General features: G+C 60.2%; 1 protein-coding gene across 1 annotated transcript in view; it reads right to left on the bottom strand.

The window, feature by feature from the left end:
• The window catches only part of LOC116955353 (uncharacterized), a 60,625-nt gene that overhangs the window by 28,640 nt on the left and 14,958 nt on the right, over window positions 1–17,027 (bottom strand). The window contains exons 10-19 of the mRNA XM_076052943.1: window positions 14,543–14,656; window positions 13,245–13,415; window positions 12,869–13,086; window positions 12,115–12,570; window positions 10,489–10,557; window positions 8,571–8,782; window positions 6,780–6,922; window positions 3,292–4,326; window positions 2,221–2,470; window positions 351–945 (exon numbers count right to left, since the gene is read on the bottom strand). Of these exons, the coding sequence (XP_075909058.1) occupies window positions 351–945; window positions 2,221–2,470; window positions 3,292–4,326; window positions 6,780–6,922; window positions 8,571–8,782; window positions 10,489–10,557; window positions 12,115–12,570; window positions 12,869–13,086; window positions 13,245–13,415; window positions 14,543–14,656 (3,263 nt within the window). The remainder of the gene's footprint in view (window positions 1–350; window positions 946–2,220; window positions 2,471–3,291; window positions 4,327–6,779; window positions 6,923–8,570; window positions 8,783–10,488; window positions 10,558–12,114; window positions 12,571–12,868; window positions 13,087–13,244; window positions 13,416–14,542; window positions 14,657–17,027) is intronic.

Genomic DNA, 17,027 nt, shown 5'->3' with positions numbered 1-17,027 from the left:
CCAAAGTGGATTCTACGAAGTTGTCGAGGTTGCGGTCGCGATTCGACTCAAGCGTTCGGTTCGTCGTGTTTTTGGAGGATAACCGCACGATTCCGCGTCGGCGTGCGACGTGCAATCGACGTCCCGGCACCAACCCACGACCTCCTGCATGCCGGGCGAGGTAGTGAACATCTCGTCACGTTGGTGCCCCTATAGCCCTGGGGTGAGAAAATGTCGGGGATTGTGTTCTGCGCTGCGCACAGGTCGTCTGACCCCTTAACCACGTCACAAAACCGCGACGCGGGACAACAAACAGAATCGCGGTTCGGACAAGCAACCGTCGCGCGCGCCGCAGGGGTCAGGGGTCACACCTTGAGGACCTGCGCCAGCGACACGGTCTCCTGCTGCGCCAGCGCCACCCCGCGGGCGCGCTCCACCGCCCCCAACTGCTGCGCCGACTCCTCCACCGCCTGCAGCAGCTGCAGCTCGGCCGCCAGCCGCTGCGACAGCCCCCAGGGGGAGCTCCGCGCCGGGCCCCACGGCTCCTCCTCCTCCTGCCCGCCGCCGCCGCCGCCGCCGCCGCCGCCCTCCCACCCGAGCCGCCCCCTTTCCTCGCGCGGTGGTGAGGGGGCGGAGGGGTCGGAGGGGGCCGGACGCGCGTCCCGCGTCCCGCTCGCAACCTCCTCCGCCTCTTCCTCCTCCAGGTCAGGCGAAATCGTGGAGGTCTTCCGTCGGCGACCTCCGACCCCGTCCGTCCACGCGCGAGGAGAGTCCCGCCCTCCCGGGCCCCGGGCTGATGAGGGGAGCGCAGGCTCGGGGGGCGACGCCAGGCCGCCGCCGCCGGCGTCGTCGTCCTTCTCGCCGGCGGAGTTCGCCGGCGGCGGCGGCGGGGGGCCCTCCGCGGGGGGCACCGTCCGCTCCCTTGCGCCGCCGGCGATTCCTCGCCGATCGGCACCGTCCGGAGACCTGGGAGGGCGAGGGTCAGGGTCACGGCGCCGAGCCAGAACCGGTGCCAAAATTCGTCCAAGCTGGGAGGTGTTATCTCCCTCGCCTGGTACGCGGGAGGTCGTGGGTTCTATCCTGACCCTGACGCCTGCTGCTGTATATTTGGAGTTTGCGTGTCTCTCTCTCTCTCATCATCATCACGGTGGCTCGGAGATGTTAACTACCTCGCCTGGTACACAGGAGGTCGTGGGTTCCATCCTGACCCTGACACCTGCTGCTGCTGCTGTATATTTGGAGTTTGCGTGTCTCTCTCTCGTTAGCTCTCACCCGGAGTCGTGTGGATTTTTCTCCAGGTCCTCCACAGTTTTTCTCTCTCCACGTTTAAAATCAACGTCACGCGTTTAGAGCATTTGGCTGCTGCTAGAAATTTCCACACGATGATAATAAGCCACTTCCGCTCAGCTATCATTCGTGATAGCCAGGTCGCTTCTGAAAACGATCTATATAGCTCAGTGGGTCCCTAGCTGGAAAAAATATATATATTTTTTTAAAGTATATATTCAGCGAGTGTTTAAGACACGCGTGAATGAGAACGCGCACTCGAGAGAGGTCGTGCTCAGCGCCATCATTACGCTCACCATCCTCGCCGTACCCGCTGAACCCAGCGTGGGCCGCTTTGGGGGGGGGTGAGGCGGTGGGATAGACCCCCAGCACACCGTCCCACGGAGAGGCACGACGGGTAGCCACTGCCCCCCACAGGTTCCACATTGACGACAAGTCAACTCGGCGCCGCTCCGTGTCCGTCGCGAAGGCCCCTTCGCCCAAGGCGCGCAAGTTTTCACGGTGTGAACTGGGTGCGGCGCGATCGAGCCAACAGGAACTACGTCGCGCGGGGAGGAATAAGCGGTCGTAATACGGCCGCCTCGGAGGAGCGTCGTCGTCGCGCAAGGCATTGGGGATGCTGCTGGATGCTTCTGGGTGCTACCCACGCGCGCACCTCGCTCTTTGCTCGGCCTGCGTGCTACGCATCTCACGCGTTACCGCAGACTGCGCTTCACCCCGACGTTATACGTTATTCATTGTAACGCGATTTTATCCACGAAGCAGTGTTCTTCAGGAACGCAACCGCTACCAACCACCGCCTTTCTATGAGAACACGACCATACATTCTCCCACCACCTCAATTCCCTCTCCTTCCTCTCCCTTTCCCCCCACACCGCGCTCGGGCACCGGGCCTCGGGGGCCCCGTCGTCCGCGCAACAACGGTCGCCACCGCCACCCGCCTTGCCGGCTCACCGAGGGGCCGACGGCGGCGCCGACACCGCCGGTGCCGCCCCGAAGCTTGTGCACGCCGTGCTGGAGGACGAGGCGAAGCTGTCGTCGTCGTACGTGTCCACGGAGCGCTGCCCGGGCGACTCCGCTCCGCGGCTCTCCTCCTGCTCCTCCTCCTGCTCCTCCTCCTGCTCCTCCTCCTGCTCCTCCTCCTGCTCCTCCTCCTCCTCCTGCTCCTCCTCCTCCTCCACGTCGTCGCGGCCACCGCCGCGTCCTGAATATTCCAGGGGGGTGGGCCACAGGGCCGGTGAGCAGCAGTGACCACACCGCACTTCCTCCCATCGCACGACCGCGAGCCCCGGTAAACCCGCCCTCATCCGGCTTCTGGTTGCCGAACGAACACGCACCCATCACGCGCACGAAGTGCTCGCCACCAACGGACCGCAACACCCTCGACCCGATCTCGTCAAGAAAGCGTAAACCATCATCACGCAAACTCCGCTCACCCTCGCAAACAGCGGGTTTTTGGCTGGCCTTCTTTGGTTCTTTCGGTAAAGTCACCACGTAGAATGAGAATAAAAAAAATATATTGATAAAATAAAATAACACAATAATATTCTCACGACGTTTCGGCCACAACACAAGCGGCCTTCATCAGGTGAAGGGACGAGACTGTCTGGAGGACAGCGCTGGAGTGAAAAAGCCACGCTCAGATCGCGACCTTTAAGCCTCATCGCGCGCTTTTAGATGCGCTTCTGCGGCCGTCTGGAATGCGATGTTAGGAAGCCACCGATTAGCACGATTGGCTACGTACGGTATGAGACAAGTTCAACATACATCATCATTGTCATCATCGATCGATCAACTGCTGGATCAAGGCCTCGCCAAGCCATGCAGTAACAAGACAAAGATCTCCCGTCCAGCCTTTAACAGATTGTAAGGGCAAGTGCCCTTAGCAAGCAGCACCTAATCAGGCAGGCATGGCATACGAGGGGGTGGTCTGGCCAGCACCACACCCGGCCGCCTTTGTATCCCCAATGGCGCTGACGCCCCCTTCCTGCCACGGGCCCCCCCCCCGCCACCCCCCTTCCTTACCGGTCTCTACGACTGGCGCCGCGCTGGCCGACGGGCCCAGGCCTGCGGGCACTCCGTGCCGTCGCACGTAGATGGCGATGGCGCTGTTGGGACTGCCCCTCGCCAACTCCTCCCAGGCCGGCGCCGCCGCCTCCGCCCGGGACGTCGCGCAGAAGTCGACCTTGGCGAGCCGCGACGCCGGCGACGGGGGCTGCCAGGGCGGCCGCGGGGCGGCCCCGGATCCGTCGAGCCGCCCCCGCCGGTCCGGCGGGGACGGCGACCTGTGCCGGGCCGTCGGCCGCTCCGGCGACCTGTGCCGGGCCGTCGGCCGCTCTGGCGACCTGTGCCGGGCCGTCGGCCGCTCCGGCGACCTGTGCCGGGCCGTCGGCCGCTCCGGCCGCTCGTCGTCAGACGGCTCCCCCTCGCTCAGCAGGGGCCCCTCGCTCAGCGAGCCCGGGCTGTCGCTCGGAATCGACGACCGCTCCCCGCCGCCGCCGCCGTCGTCGCCGTCGTCGCCGTCGTCGCCGCGCGGCGCGCGGGCCGACGATCCGGCGGGGCGCGACGGGTCGGGCCGCTGCGATGCAGCGGACCGGGAGACCGCGTGCCGCAGCGGGGCGGGCCCCGGCGAGCGGCCGGCGAGGCGGCGCGCGATGGCCGCCTCGCGTTCCTCGTAACTCGCCGGGAGCGCCGGCGCGGCGGCCGAGGTTCCGACGGGGCCAACCGCGGACCCCGGCAGGTCCCCCACGAACACCGCGTAGCCGTCCGGCGGGAGGCCGCCCGTGCCGAACGCCGGCGCCGCCGCGCCCTCTCGGCGGTCCTCGCCCAGCATCTCCCGCACGCGGGCGCCGAAACGGTCGCCGGGCGCGGCGGGCCCCCGCCGGGCGCCGTCAGTAAAGTCCGTGCGCAGGTCCTCCAGGCCCAGGCCGCGACCGGGGCCCTCCGGCTCGGCGGGGACGGAGCGGGCGAGGGCGGCCGTGGCGGCGGGCGACAGGAGGCCGACGCCGGCGAGACGGCGCGTCTCCTCCTCCACACGCAGCGACAGCGCCGCGGCGGCGGCTACGGGGGTGCGAGGTCGCACGGGCGGAGACAGAGGTCGCTCCGTGTAGGGTTTTTTGTTACCCCCCCCCCTCCGCATTCGTCCGCAATACATTTGCACGCGGTGGTAAGCCAGCAAGTCGAGCCGTCATTCGTGATAGCCAGGTCGCTTATGAAAAAGGGATTCATAGCTCAGTGGGCCTTGCTTGGTAAAATGTTAGCTGATAGTTTAGTTTAGCCTGCAACAGGCTATTAGTGCCTGTTGATTCACCGCGCGAGCCCAGTGGAGCCAGGTCGTGGCGACACGTGATATTAGGCCACTGGAACTGTGCACTTTTAAATCATCTACATGGAAACACTTGTCTCTCTAGAACTCCTTTTGCGTTTAATTGGTTGTCCTCGCCCCCGCCCCCCCCCCCCCCCCACTCGGTTGGCTACGTACGGAGCGAGAGGAGCTCAACATATTGTACATACATACTGCCCATAGTCTAACACTGCCCATAGTCTAACACTGCCCATAGTCTAACACTGCCCATAGTCTAACACTAACCATAGACTCAACACCACCCATAGACTCAACACTGCCCACAGACTCAACACTGCCCATAGACTCAACACCGCCCATAGACTCAACACCGCCCATAGACTCAACACCGCCCATAGACTCAACACTGCCCATAGACTCAACACTACCCATAGACTCAACACTGCCCATAGACAACACTACCCATAGACTCAACACTGCACCATAGACTCAACACTGCCCATAGACTCAACACTGCACCATAGATTCTAAATTTAAAGCTTTCGTGACTGCTAGGATCCATACTCTTTGGTTCTATTGGGTAAAGTTATGTAGGTGAAAATAAAATAACAAAAAATCACGACGTTTTGGCCACAACACAAGCGGCCTTCATCAGGTGAAGGGACGAGACTGTCTGGAGGACAGCGCTGGAGTGAGAAAAGCCACGCTTAGATCACGACCTTTAAGCTGTGTGAGAAGAAACAAAGCGCCTTGACAAAGGAATTAGCATATAATTTAGCATTGAAATGGCTCATTGAAATAGCTAAGTTAAAGTATACACATCCGCAGAGGCACCCCTTGACAAAGGAATTAGCATAGAATTTAGCATTGAAATAGCTGAGTGATTAGCTTGTAACTGGTCACAGAAATAGCTATGTTAAAGTCAGAGCATATACATTCACCGAGGCACCTAGTACAAATCAAACAGGAGAATTTAGCGAAACACAACCACGCTCAGACCGCGGAACTTTAAACTATGCTAATTTATTTGTCAGAACACCTTGTTTGCTTCCGCGGTCTGAGCGTGGTTGTGTTTCGCTAAATTCTCCTGTTTGATTTGTACTAGGTGCATCGGTGAATGTATATGCTCTGACTTTAACATAGCTATTTCTGTGACCAGTTACAAGCTAATCACACAGCTATTTCAATGCTAAATTCTATGCTAATTCCTTTGTCAAGGGGTGCCTCTGCGGATGTGTATACTTTAACTTAGCTATTTCAATGAGTCATTTCAATGCTAAACTCTATGCTAATTCCTTTGTCAAGGCGCTTTGTTTTCTTCTCACACAGCTTAAAGGTCGCGATCTGAGCGTGGCTTTTCTCACTCCAGCGCTGTCCTCCAGACAGTCTCGTCCCTTCACCTGATGAAGGCCGCTTGTGTTGTGGCCGAAACGTCGTGATTTTTTGTTATTTTATTTTCACCTACGTGACTTTACCCAATAGAACCAAAGAGTACTGCACCATAGACTCAACACTGCCCATAGACTCAATACTGCCCATAGACTCAACACTACCTACAGACTCAACACTGCGCATAGACTCAATACTACCCATAGACTCAACACTACCCATAGAATGAGAATAAAATAATAAATTGATAAAATAAAATAACAATAATATTCTCACGACGTTTCGGCCACAACACAAGCGGCCTTCATCAGGTGAAGGGGACGAGACTGTCTGGAGGACAGCGCTGTCTGGAGGACAGTCTCGTCCCCTTCACCTGATGAAGGCCGCTTGTGTTGTGGCCGAAACGTCGTGAGAATATTATTGTGTTATTTTATTTTATCAATTTATTATTTTATTCTAATTCTACGTGACTTTACCGAAAGAACCAAAGAAGATGAATCCTTGCAGTCACGAAAGCTTTAAATCGAAAAATACTGCCCATAGACTCAACACCGCCCATAGACTCAGCACTACCCATAGACTCAACACTGCCCATAGACTCAACACTGCCCATAGACTCAACACTGCCCATAGACTCAACACTGCACCATAGACTCAACACTGCCCATAGACTCAACACCGCACCTCCGATTAGCGCGGTTGGCTACGTACTGTGCGAGAGTTCACCACACTGTACACACATCCAGCTACCCACTCTCAGTCGTGCCGCCCACGTGGTCCTCTTGCGTGGCTAACACCGCGGGCGAGCCGGGGGCCTCACCGCGAATGGCGGCGATCCGCGCCAGCTGCCCGCCGATGATCGCCGGGGACGACGACGCCGCCGCCGCCATCGCCGTGCCGGCGCCCGGGGCTCCGGACTCCTTCCCCGGCGTCCCCACCACCGCCAGCCGGTCTCCGCCGGACCTGGTGGGCATGCGCCCCGCACGCGGTCGGTAAACCGTGGGCGTGCACCGCGTGTGACCGACCGCGCGGGTAGAGGCGGCTAAACGGTCACGTCGCGCGGCGCTTTCAGGATGCGCTTCTGCGGCCGTCTGGAACGCGAAGCCCGATGCTTCGTGGGGCGGCAGGGCCTAGAGAAGGATTCTCCAGGACGGGCCGTGTCGTGTGTGTTTCTTTCTCTTTTGGTGCGTCGGTGTGTGTGTGTGTGTGTGTCTGTACCAGCACTCGCACTAACTTTTGGCTGGCTGATCACCGCATCGCGCACTTTTCTCAATGCGCTTCTGCGGGCCGTCTGGAACGCTCTTCCTTCCCATGTTAGGAAGCCACTGGAGTGCTATGCACTTTGAAATAATCAAGATTGAAAGCAAGATTTTCTCCCAGAACTGCTTTTTGTGTTTAGTTTGTTGTCCCTTCCCCCGCATCTCCGATTAGCACGGTTGGCTACGTACGGTGCGAAAGAACTTCAACGTACGTACGTCGAGGACTTACGTGCACACACGGAGAGGCGGTCAGACAAATGCGTGAGCAACACGTGGACGGCGGAGCCGACGAACAACGTGGCTCGCCATTGGCTGAAGGAGCGCGCCTACGAATAAGCTCGCTCGCCGTTGGCGGAGGGTGCCGAATGACGCCGGACGTGCAAGGTGAGAGGTCGGAGGGCGTGCGCAGCAAATGGGAGATGAGAAGAGGTGTGACGAGGGACGGGAGGAGAGAAAGTGATTGGATGGAGAGGAAACGGGAGAGGAAGGAGCGGGAAAGAGAGAGGAGCAGAGGATCGGGGAGGGCTCGGGGCGCCTTTGATGGTGAAAGTTGACGTGAAGGCATGCTGCGGGCAGTGCCGGATTATCCTAGTAGCACAAGTAGCTACATAAACTACGGGCCCCGCGCTTTCAAGGGCCCCGCGCTAAATGCTTTCAAGCTATCAATTCTGGTTCGGCGATTCTGCACGTGCGCTATTACTATAGTACTATACCGCCTTCAACTTTTATGAACGACTGGGTGTTTAAGCTCAGCGATTTGTCGTATTATCTGGCTGTATAGTAAATGAAAAGAATACAATTTACTTTTCAAGGGCCACTTTATAACATATGCTACAGGCCCTGCACTAGCTTAATCCGGCACTGGCTTCTCGCAGTGTCGGAGTTGTTAAACATACATACACACACGGGTGTGGCACAGGCTAGAGAAGAGATGGGCTGATGCGGCATAAGAGGATGTGGACCTGAGTGGACTTGCCGAGGAGGTTCGTGAAGGACGGCACGACTGGCCAGTTGGGAGGCAGTCGCCCTCCAACAACAGCGGAGGGCAGAGCAGCGACGCTCACAACAACGAGCGGGGCGCCGGGGCGCGTAAAACACAGCGAGTTGGCACAGTTGGAACCACCAGTTGGTACATCTGCACCACCTGGTCAGCCAACCCACGGCACCTGGGTCTGTCCCATGACCCACTTGCCAGCAGTAATCCTTTGGCCCTTCACGCGTCCTCGAGGTGCACCTAGCCTGGCGCGATCGTCGTTATGACGTCACCGTGACTCAAGTGGCGAACGGCGGCCATTTGTCTCCGCGTGCGTGGCCGTGTGGCGGCCGCGTGCCCGAGCTCTTGCGCAACTCACCCGGCCAGCGGGCTCGTGGCGTCGCCAGCAGAGTCTCCCTCCCCCTGTTCCTCATCCTCCTCCTCATCATCATCCTCCTCCTCCTCCTCGTCGTCCTCGTCGTCGTCGTCGTCGTCGTCCTCCCGGCTGCTGGAGGTCACGGGAGGACGCGAGCCCCCTTCCTGCTGCTTCCTTCTCGGCCTCTCCTCCGAGATCTCGGGCAGCAGCCGCCTCTGCCAGCGGCAACACGGCAAAGACACTGAAGCGCAGAGCGTGGGCAGCGGTGGAAGCAGCGGCAGGCGCAGCAGCTGCAGCAACAGCAGCTGTAGCAACAGCAGCTGTAGCAACAGCAGCTGTAGCAACAGCAGCTGTAGCAACAGCAGCTGTAGCAACAGCAGCTGTAGCAACAGCAGCAGCAGCGGCAGCGGCAGCAGTAACAACAGCAGCAGTGACAGCATCAGCAGCGGTAGCAGCAGCAGTGGCTGCGCCGGCCTGGTCGTCAAAGGGCAGAGAGCGCTTCCCCTGTAGACCAACGGTTCTCACCACAGCGCTGTGGTGAGAACCGCTGTGGTTCTCACCAGGCGAGGTAGTTAACATCTCGGCGGTTCTCACCACAGCGCTGTGGTTCTCACCACAGCGCTGTGGTTCTCACCAGGCGAGGTAGTTAACATCTCGGCGGTTCTCACCACAGCGCTGTGGTTCTCACCAGGCGAGGTAGTTAACATCTCGGCGGTTCTCACCACAGCGCTGTGTGGTTCTCACCAGGCGAGGTAGTTAACATCTCAGCGGTTCTCACCACAGCGCTGTGTGGTTCTCACCAGGCGAGGTAGTTAACATCTCGGCGGTTCTCACCACAGCGCTGTGTGGTTCTCACCAGGCGAGGTAGTTAACATCTCGGCGGTTCTCACCACAGCGCTGTGTGGTTCTCACCAGGCGAGGTAGTTAACATCTCGGCGGTTCTCACCACAGCGCTGTGGTTCTCACCAGGCGAGGTAGTTAACATCTCGGCGGTTCTCACCACAGCGCTGTGTGGGTCTCACCAGGCGAGGTAGTTAACATCTCGGCGGTTCTCACCACAGCGCTGTGGTTCTCACCAGGCGAGGTAGTTAACATCTCAGCGGTTCTCACCACAGCGCTGTGTGGTTCTCACCAGGCGAGGTAGTTAACATCTCGGCGGTTCTCACCACAGCGCTGTGTGGTTCTCACCAGGCGAGGTAGTTAACATCTCGGCGGTTCTCACCACAGCGCTGTAATGCAACACAGTCGGACACCCGACAAAATTACCCATCGGCCACCAGCCCCTAGATGGAATAAAGTGGGCGTGGCCATTGCCCGTGGGGGCTTGTGTCTGCCCGTGGGGGCTTGTGTCTGCCCATTAAACGGCCTTGTGGAACCCAAATCGAGGTGCCGATCGCATCGATTCTGCTCACAGTCGACCCGACACCCACGCCGAGAGCAACGATTCATCGGCCGGGGTTAATTGCCGCCGCGTCGATACGTTGGCAAGCGATCCGTGGATCGGCTAATCCCATTGGTTGGCACGGCAGTCGGCCGATATCTGCGCGATCGGCGATTTGATCGCACGACAGCGCCCGCCGACCAATCGAGTCCTCTCCCCATGGTTTCAAACTGCCGCTCTGGGAGATACGAAAACATCACGGTGACGAGATGTTAACCACCTCGGTGCGCCGTCACGGAGCTCCGTCACGGAGCTCTGTGATGGAGCGCCGTCACGGAGCGCCGTCACGGAGCTCTGTGATGGAGCGCCGTCACGGAGTGCCGTCACGGAGCTCTGTGATGGAGCGCCGTCACGGAGCTCTGTGATGGAGCGCCATCACGGAGCTCTGTGATGGAGCGCCGTCACGGAGCGCCGTCACGGAGCTCTGTGACGGAGCGCCTGCCGGGAATTTCTGGACAGCGAAACAGGAAGTGCCGTCACCAGGAAGTCGTCGCGTGCCGCTTGGTCGAGGGGCGCCGCCGTGAAGGTGCTCGCCAGGTCCACTTTGTCCTGCTCACACACACAGCACACACACATAGTGTACACACAGCACACAGCACACACAGCACACAGTGTACACACAGCACACACACACACAGTGTACACACAGCACACACACACACAGTGTACACACAGCACACACACACACACAGTGTACACACAGCACACACACACACATAGTGTACACACAGCACGCACACACACAGTGTACACACAGCACGCACACACACAGTGTACACACAGCACGCACACACACACACACAGTGTACACACAGCACACACGCACACACAGTGTACACACAGCACACACACACAGTGTACACACAGCACACGCACATTGTACACACAGCACACACACGCACAGTGTACACACAGCACACACACGCACAGTGTACACACAGCACACACACGCACAGTGTACACACAGCACACACACACAGTGTACACACAGCACACACATACAGCGTACACACACACAGCGTACACACACACAGTGTACACACAGCACACACAGTGTACACACAGCACACACGCAGTGTACACACAGCACACACGCAGTGCACACACAGCACACACACGCACAGTGTACACACAGCACACACACGCACAGTGTACGCAGTGTACACACAGCACACACACGCACAGTGTACACACAGCACACACACGCACAGTGTACACACAGCACACACACGCACAGTGTACACACAGCACACACACGCACAGTGTACACACAGCACACACACGCAGTGTACACACAGCACACACACGCACAGTGTACACACAGCACACACACGCACAGTGTACACACAGCACACACACGCACAGTGTACACACAGCACACACACGCACAGTGTACACACAGCACACACACGCACAGTGTACACACAGCACACACACGCACAGTGTACACACAGCACACACACGCAGTGTACACACAGCACACACACGCACAGTGTACACACAGCACACACACGCACAGTGTACACACAGCACACACACGCACAGTGTACACACAGCACACACACACAATGTACACACAGCACACACACACACTGTACACACAGCGTACACACAGCAAACACACAGTGTACATACAGTGTACACACAGCATACACACAGCACACACACACAGTGTACACACAGCACACACGCACAGTGTACACACAGCACACGCACAGTGTACACACAGCGTACACACACCACACACGCAGTGCCCACACAGCAAACACAAACACAGTACGCGACACACAGCGTACACACAGCACACACACACATACAGTGTACACACAGCACACACACACACAGTGTACACACAGCACACACACACAGTGTACACACAGCACACACACACAGTGTACACACAGCACACACACACAGTGTACACACAGCACACACACACACAGTGTACACACAGCACACACACGCACAGTGTACACACAGCACACACACGCACAGTGTACACACACATACAGTGTACACACACATACAGTGTACACACAGCACACACACACACAGCGTACACACAGCACACACGCAGTAGACCTCCCTCTTGCCCGTGCACCTCACCTTGCCACCAGGTGCCCTCCGACCGCTGCTGGCGTCGCTCTTCTTGTTGGTGCCGCCGCCACCGCCGCCGCCAGTAGCGGCGGCGGTGGCGGCGGCAGCGGCCGCCGCCTGGCGCTGGGCCACGTAGAGCTCCCGCAGGCGCCGGCTCCTCAGCTCGGAGGCGGCGCGCCGGGCGGCCCGGTCGCGCGCCGCCGCCCGCCGCTGCTCGGCGACGCGCCGCGCCATGTAGCACCGCACCTCCTCCGCGTCGTAGTGCCGCCGCTTCTCCCGCTGTGCCGGCGCCGCGCTCTGCTGCTGCTGCTGCTGGCGCTGCTGTTGCTGCTGCTGGCGCTGCTGCTGCTGCTGCCGTGACGTCGGTCGCAGCGACGTCCGCGTCGCTGCGGGCGCCGGTGCCGCCGGTGCCGCCGGCGCCGAACCCCGGGGTCCCGGCACGCGGGCGTCTCTGCTCCTGGAGCGCTGCGAGATAAACGCGTGATTAATGTACAGCGCGCGCACGCGGAGTCGCAACGGAGCCGTGGCCTAGAACGATCTCGCCGCCGTTGCGAGATGTCAACTGTCTCGCCTGGTACGCAAGAGGTCGTGGGTTCGAACCCGACTCTTGACGGTTTTCGACCTTGAAGCAAACATCGCGGTGACGTCTCCGCAACGGCGATTGCTGTTTGACGTCGTTGCCTTGTTAGAATCTCGTCGGGGGCGATGGGGGGGCGTGGGAAATCCCGGGGGGGGGGGGGGTGGGGGGGAGCGCGGGCGGTACCGATGACGCCGAGACGCCGGGACGGCCCCTCTTGCCGGGGGGACGACGCTCCCCGCTGCCCCCTTCCCCGTGGCCCTCGCCTCCCTCGGCCTTCCTCTTCGGGGAGGTCCTGTGCTGCACTTCGGCCTCCTCCTCTCCGTCGTCGGCTCGCGGCCGACCTCTGACCCCGGGCACCGACCGAGGGGGCGAAGGGCGCGAGGACGGGGACACGCCGACTTCTACGCGCCGTCGGGAGATGCGAGAGAGAGGGCGAGAGAGCGGGTGAGCCAGCGGACGAGCGATGGGACGAGCGAGTGAGCGTGTGACAGTTGGGCGATCGAGCGAGCGGGTGCTTGAGCGGGCGAGCGAGCAGGTAGGCCGAGTAGTTGAGGCTCACCCTCATCGACCCGCAGGTCGCTGACTGTGAGCGGCTCCTCCGCAACGTCTCCCTCCCCCGCGTCGCCGCGTTCCCGTTCCCCGTCGTGACTCGCCGATCTCCGGGCCCCTCCGGCTCCCCGCAGCGGCGAGGGCCGCCCCCCGTGTGGCTGGGACGTCCGGCCGGGACGCCCTGGGGTAACGAGAAGGAGGAGGCGAAGGCCGAGGCTTCCTGGGACGGCTGGGCCTAGAGAGGGCTTCTCCGGGAGGGGCCTTTGGCGTGCGTCCCTCACCGCGTTTGTGTTTGCCGTGCGTGGCCTTCATAGGCGCTGCTTGCTAACAGCATTTGCCCCAACAATCTGTTTAAGGCTATATGGGGGATCTGTGTCTTTGCTGTGTATGTGCAGCAGGTTTTGGCTAACCATCGAACAAAGATGGCGGTCACCGCATCGCGCGCTTTCAGATGCGCTTCTGCGGCCGTCTGGAACGCTCTTCCTACCGATATTAGGAAGTCACTGGAGCTGTGCACTTTTAAATCATCGTCTAGATTGATAAACTCGTTCCTCTAAAAATGCTTTTTGTGTTTAGTTTGTTGTCCTTCCCCCTCCGTACCTCCGATTAGCGCGGTTGGCTACCTACGGTGGTAACAAGTTCAACACACTCACACACGTAAAGACAAATATCTCCCCTGTATAGCCTGAACAGACTGTTTGGGCAAGTGCCGTTAGCGAGCAACCTATGAAGGCCTGCACGGCACACGAGGGGGTGGGTGGCCAACACCACGCCAGGCCGCCTTTGTCTCCCCAGTGGCGATGTTTACACATCGCACCAAGTGCTCATTTGAGCCTGAGTCGACCTAGGGGAGGCCCACGACTGGTTCAGAAAATTGTCATTGGTGTTGGCCGTGAGCGGGAATAAAACTCGGTCCGCCGGGTTCGTAGCGCAGCGCGCTAACCGCTACACCACTGCCCCCCACTCCAACAACAACAACCGCCATTCGCCACTAAGTGGCGGTGACGTCACCACGACGCTTGTGCCAGGCCATGTGCACCTTGAGGCCACGTGAAGTGTCGGGCAAAACAACCCCCTACCTCCTCGCGGTGCCGGACGGGCAACTCTGTTGTGGACAGTGCTGTGGGGGGAGGGCCAATAACGATTGGCTCCTCCCCTCATGGCGTCTGTGACCACCACAGTGGCTAAACGGGGGCCTCTGGACGGGTGCGAGGGGCTGGTAACCCCTCCACCTTCAATAAATTACCACTAAACCACGAATTAAATATGTAAATATGCTCCCCACTACGCACACACACACACACGTACCGTCTGTGGGGGGGTCCTTCTCCCCGCGGCTGGGGTCGTGGGTCGCGGGGCCCAGCAGGGCCCGCACCAGCCTCACTCCGTCGCGCCACGACGACGTGGTGATGATGCGCGACCCTGGCAGGCGCACGACAAGCAACGTCACCTCCCCGCTCGCGGCGCTGACCACCGTCGCAGCGTCGCGGCGCCATCGTCGCAGCGTCGACGAAGCTCGGCCGCCCCTGCCCACCCTTCCTCCCTCCCTCCATCACCCCCCCACCCCCCGAGGGCGCTGCTCGACCGGGACGTCTGGACAGGATCCCCGTTCGCGATCGTAGATGAAATAACCGGGCGGTAAACTTTGGAGGAGAAAACGCAGCAGGGGGGGAAGACGCTCACGACTCTCCCGCTGTTGTGAACACGGCCGCCGAGGGGCGCAGGGCCCAAAGGCACAAACGCCAAGCGGCCTGCGACGAACGGCACCAGTTTCGAAGTTGCAACAGGTAAGAGTGTAACAGGCGTCTTGAATTGAGCGACGTTATGGTCAACAGAGTTGGGGGGAAAAGGCGATGAGGGTGGTGACGATGGTGGTGGTGGTGGTGATGGGAATTCCAGAGTGGAGCGGTTGCGAGGGAAGAAGCAGAGAGAGAAGTGAGGTGACCTGCTGTGTGGCGAGTCGGTGGATAACTGGGTAAGCGGTTGGGTTAGTGACTGGGTGAGCGATTTGGGTGTGCGAGTGAAAGCGTGACTGAATGTGCGAGTGTGTGTGTGTGCGAGTGCGCGAGTGAGTTTGCGAGTGAGTGAGCGTGCGTGCGAGCGAGTGTGTGAGTCAGCGAGTTGCTGTGACCTGCAGTGCGGTGGTGCTTTCGACGAAACAGCCTGGCATGGACCAAGTCCTCAACATGGAAGGAGCAGGAACTACTTTCTGCAATCTGTGCATCCGATGTAAATCCCAATATGCGAGCGGTAAGCTCATTCCACGGAGACGTCCCACACAGCATCGCTCACTGGGCGACGGGGGATTGGGAACTCTTCACTGGGGCACCGTTACGCGGCGCTGCCACCCTGGCCACAACCCGGGGCGGCCGGGGGCCCGGTTGGCTCGACGCGGGGCGGCCGGGGGCCCGGTTGGCTCGACGCGGCGCGGTCGGGGCCAGTTGGCTCGACGCGGGGCCAGTTGGCTCGACGCGGGGCGGTCGGGGGCCCGGTTGGCTCGACGCGGGGCAGCCGGGCGACGCCGACATTTTCACCGAGGTCCGGCGCCAGCGTCGCGCGGCGGTGCCGAGACGCTGACGGCCTCGCCTGGCGCGCAGGAGGTCGCGGGCTCGTGGGTTCGACCCCGACCGACGGTCGCGCGCGCGCGGAACTCGCCGCGAGCGATGCCCCCCCCCCCCTCGCCCCCCCCGCCCCCCACGCGCCGCCCCCGGCCCCCCCCCACGACAACGACCCGGCGTTGGCGGTCGAGTTAATCGCGGGGCGTCGCGTGCGGTCGCGCCGCTCGTCCGTCAAGCGGAGCGCCAACCCTCGCTATACGCACGAGGGGGGAGGGGGGGGTGGGGGCAGCGTGGGTGTCGGGGGGGGGGGCAGGTGAGTTGGGGGGAGGGTGGTGGGGGACGTGGGGCACGCACCCCACCGGGCCGCTCCATCCATCAGACACGGAGCGATGAATTGGATTCCTGTCGGTCCGCGGAGAGAGAGGGCAGGGTGAGAGCAGAGTGGAGAGCGAGGGCGGAGCGGGGGTGGAGCGTGGAGGAGAGGGGAAATTGTGGAGCGAGGGGAGAGCGGGGAGTGAGAGGGGAGAGTGTGGAATGTTGAAACTTGTAGACAAGTGGAAACCCTGCCCCACCCCCCCACTCACCCACCCACTCACTAATCCACCATCCACTCACCTACCCACTCACCCACCCCGCTCACCCACCAACCCATCTACCCACTCACCCACCCACCCCCTCACCCACCCACCCCCTCCTCACCCACCTACCCTCTCACTCAACTCACCCACCACTTATGTATGCAAGCACTGCTGGTGAGGTGACCCATGCAGGTGTGAGCCAGGCTCTAACCTGCTTGGAATGTGGCGTGTGGATGTTTTGTTCATCGTGGCAGATGCTTTGTAGAGGTCAGGGTTTGTGGATCACGCGGAGATTTGTGAACTCCCAAAGCAGCTAGGCTACAGCGTAGCCAGATGGTGGCAGCACAGCAAGTGGTTTGCATAATAAGAATGATACATATGAAGACAAAGATCCCCCATATAGCCTGGAACAAACTGCTGGGGCAAGTACTATTAGTGAGCACCTATAAAGGCCCGCACAATGCACCAGGTAGTCATTTGAGGCAGAGTCGACCTAGGGGAGGCCCGGGACCAGTTCATATAATTGTCACGGATGTTGGCCGTGAGCGGGAATTGAACTCGGGTCGCCGGGTTCGTAGCGCAGTCAACCACACGCACACACAAATATCCCCGTTGTGCCTTAACTGATTCTTGGGGCAAGTGCTGTTGGCGAGTCAT

The sequence above is a fragment of the Petromyzon marinus genome, chromosome 59 (genome assembly GCF_048934315.1).
Source record: "Petromyzon marinus isolate PM22_M1 ecotype Great Lakes invasive population chromosome 59, UKy_Petmar_22M1.pri1.0, whole genome shotgun sequence".
Classification (NCBI taxonomy): Eukaryota; Metazoa; Chordata; class Hyperoartia; order Petromyzontiformes; family Petromyzontidae; genus Petromyzon; species Petromyzon marinus.
This window is presented reverse-complemented; position numbering and strand designations above follow the sequence as displayed.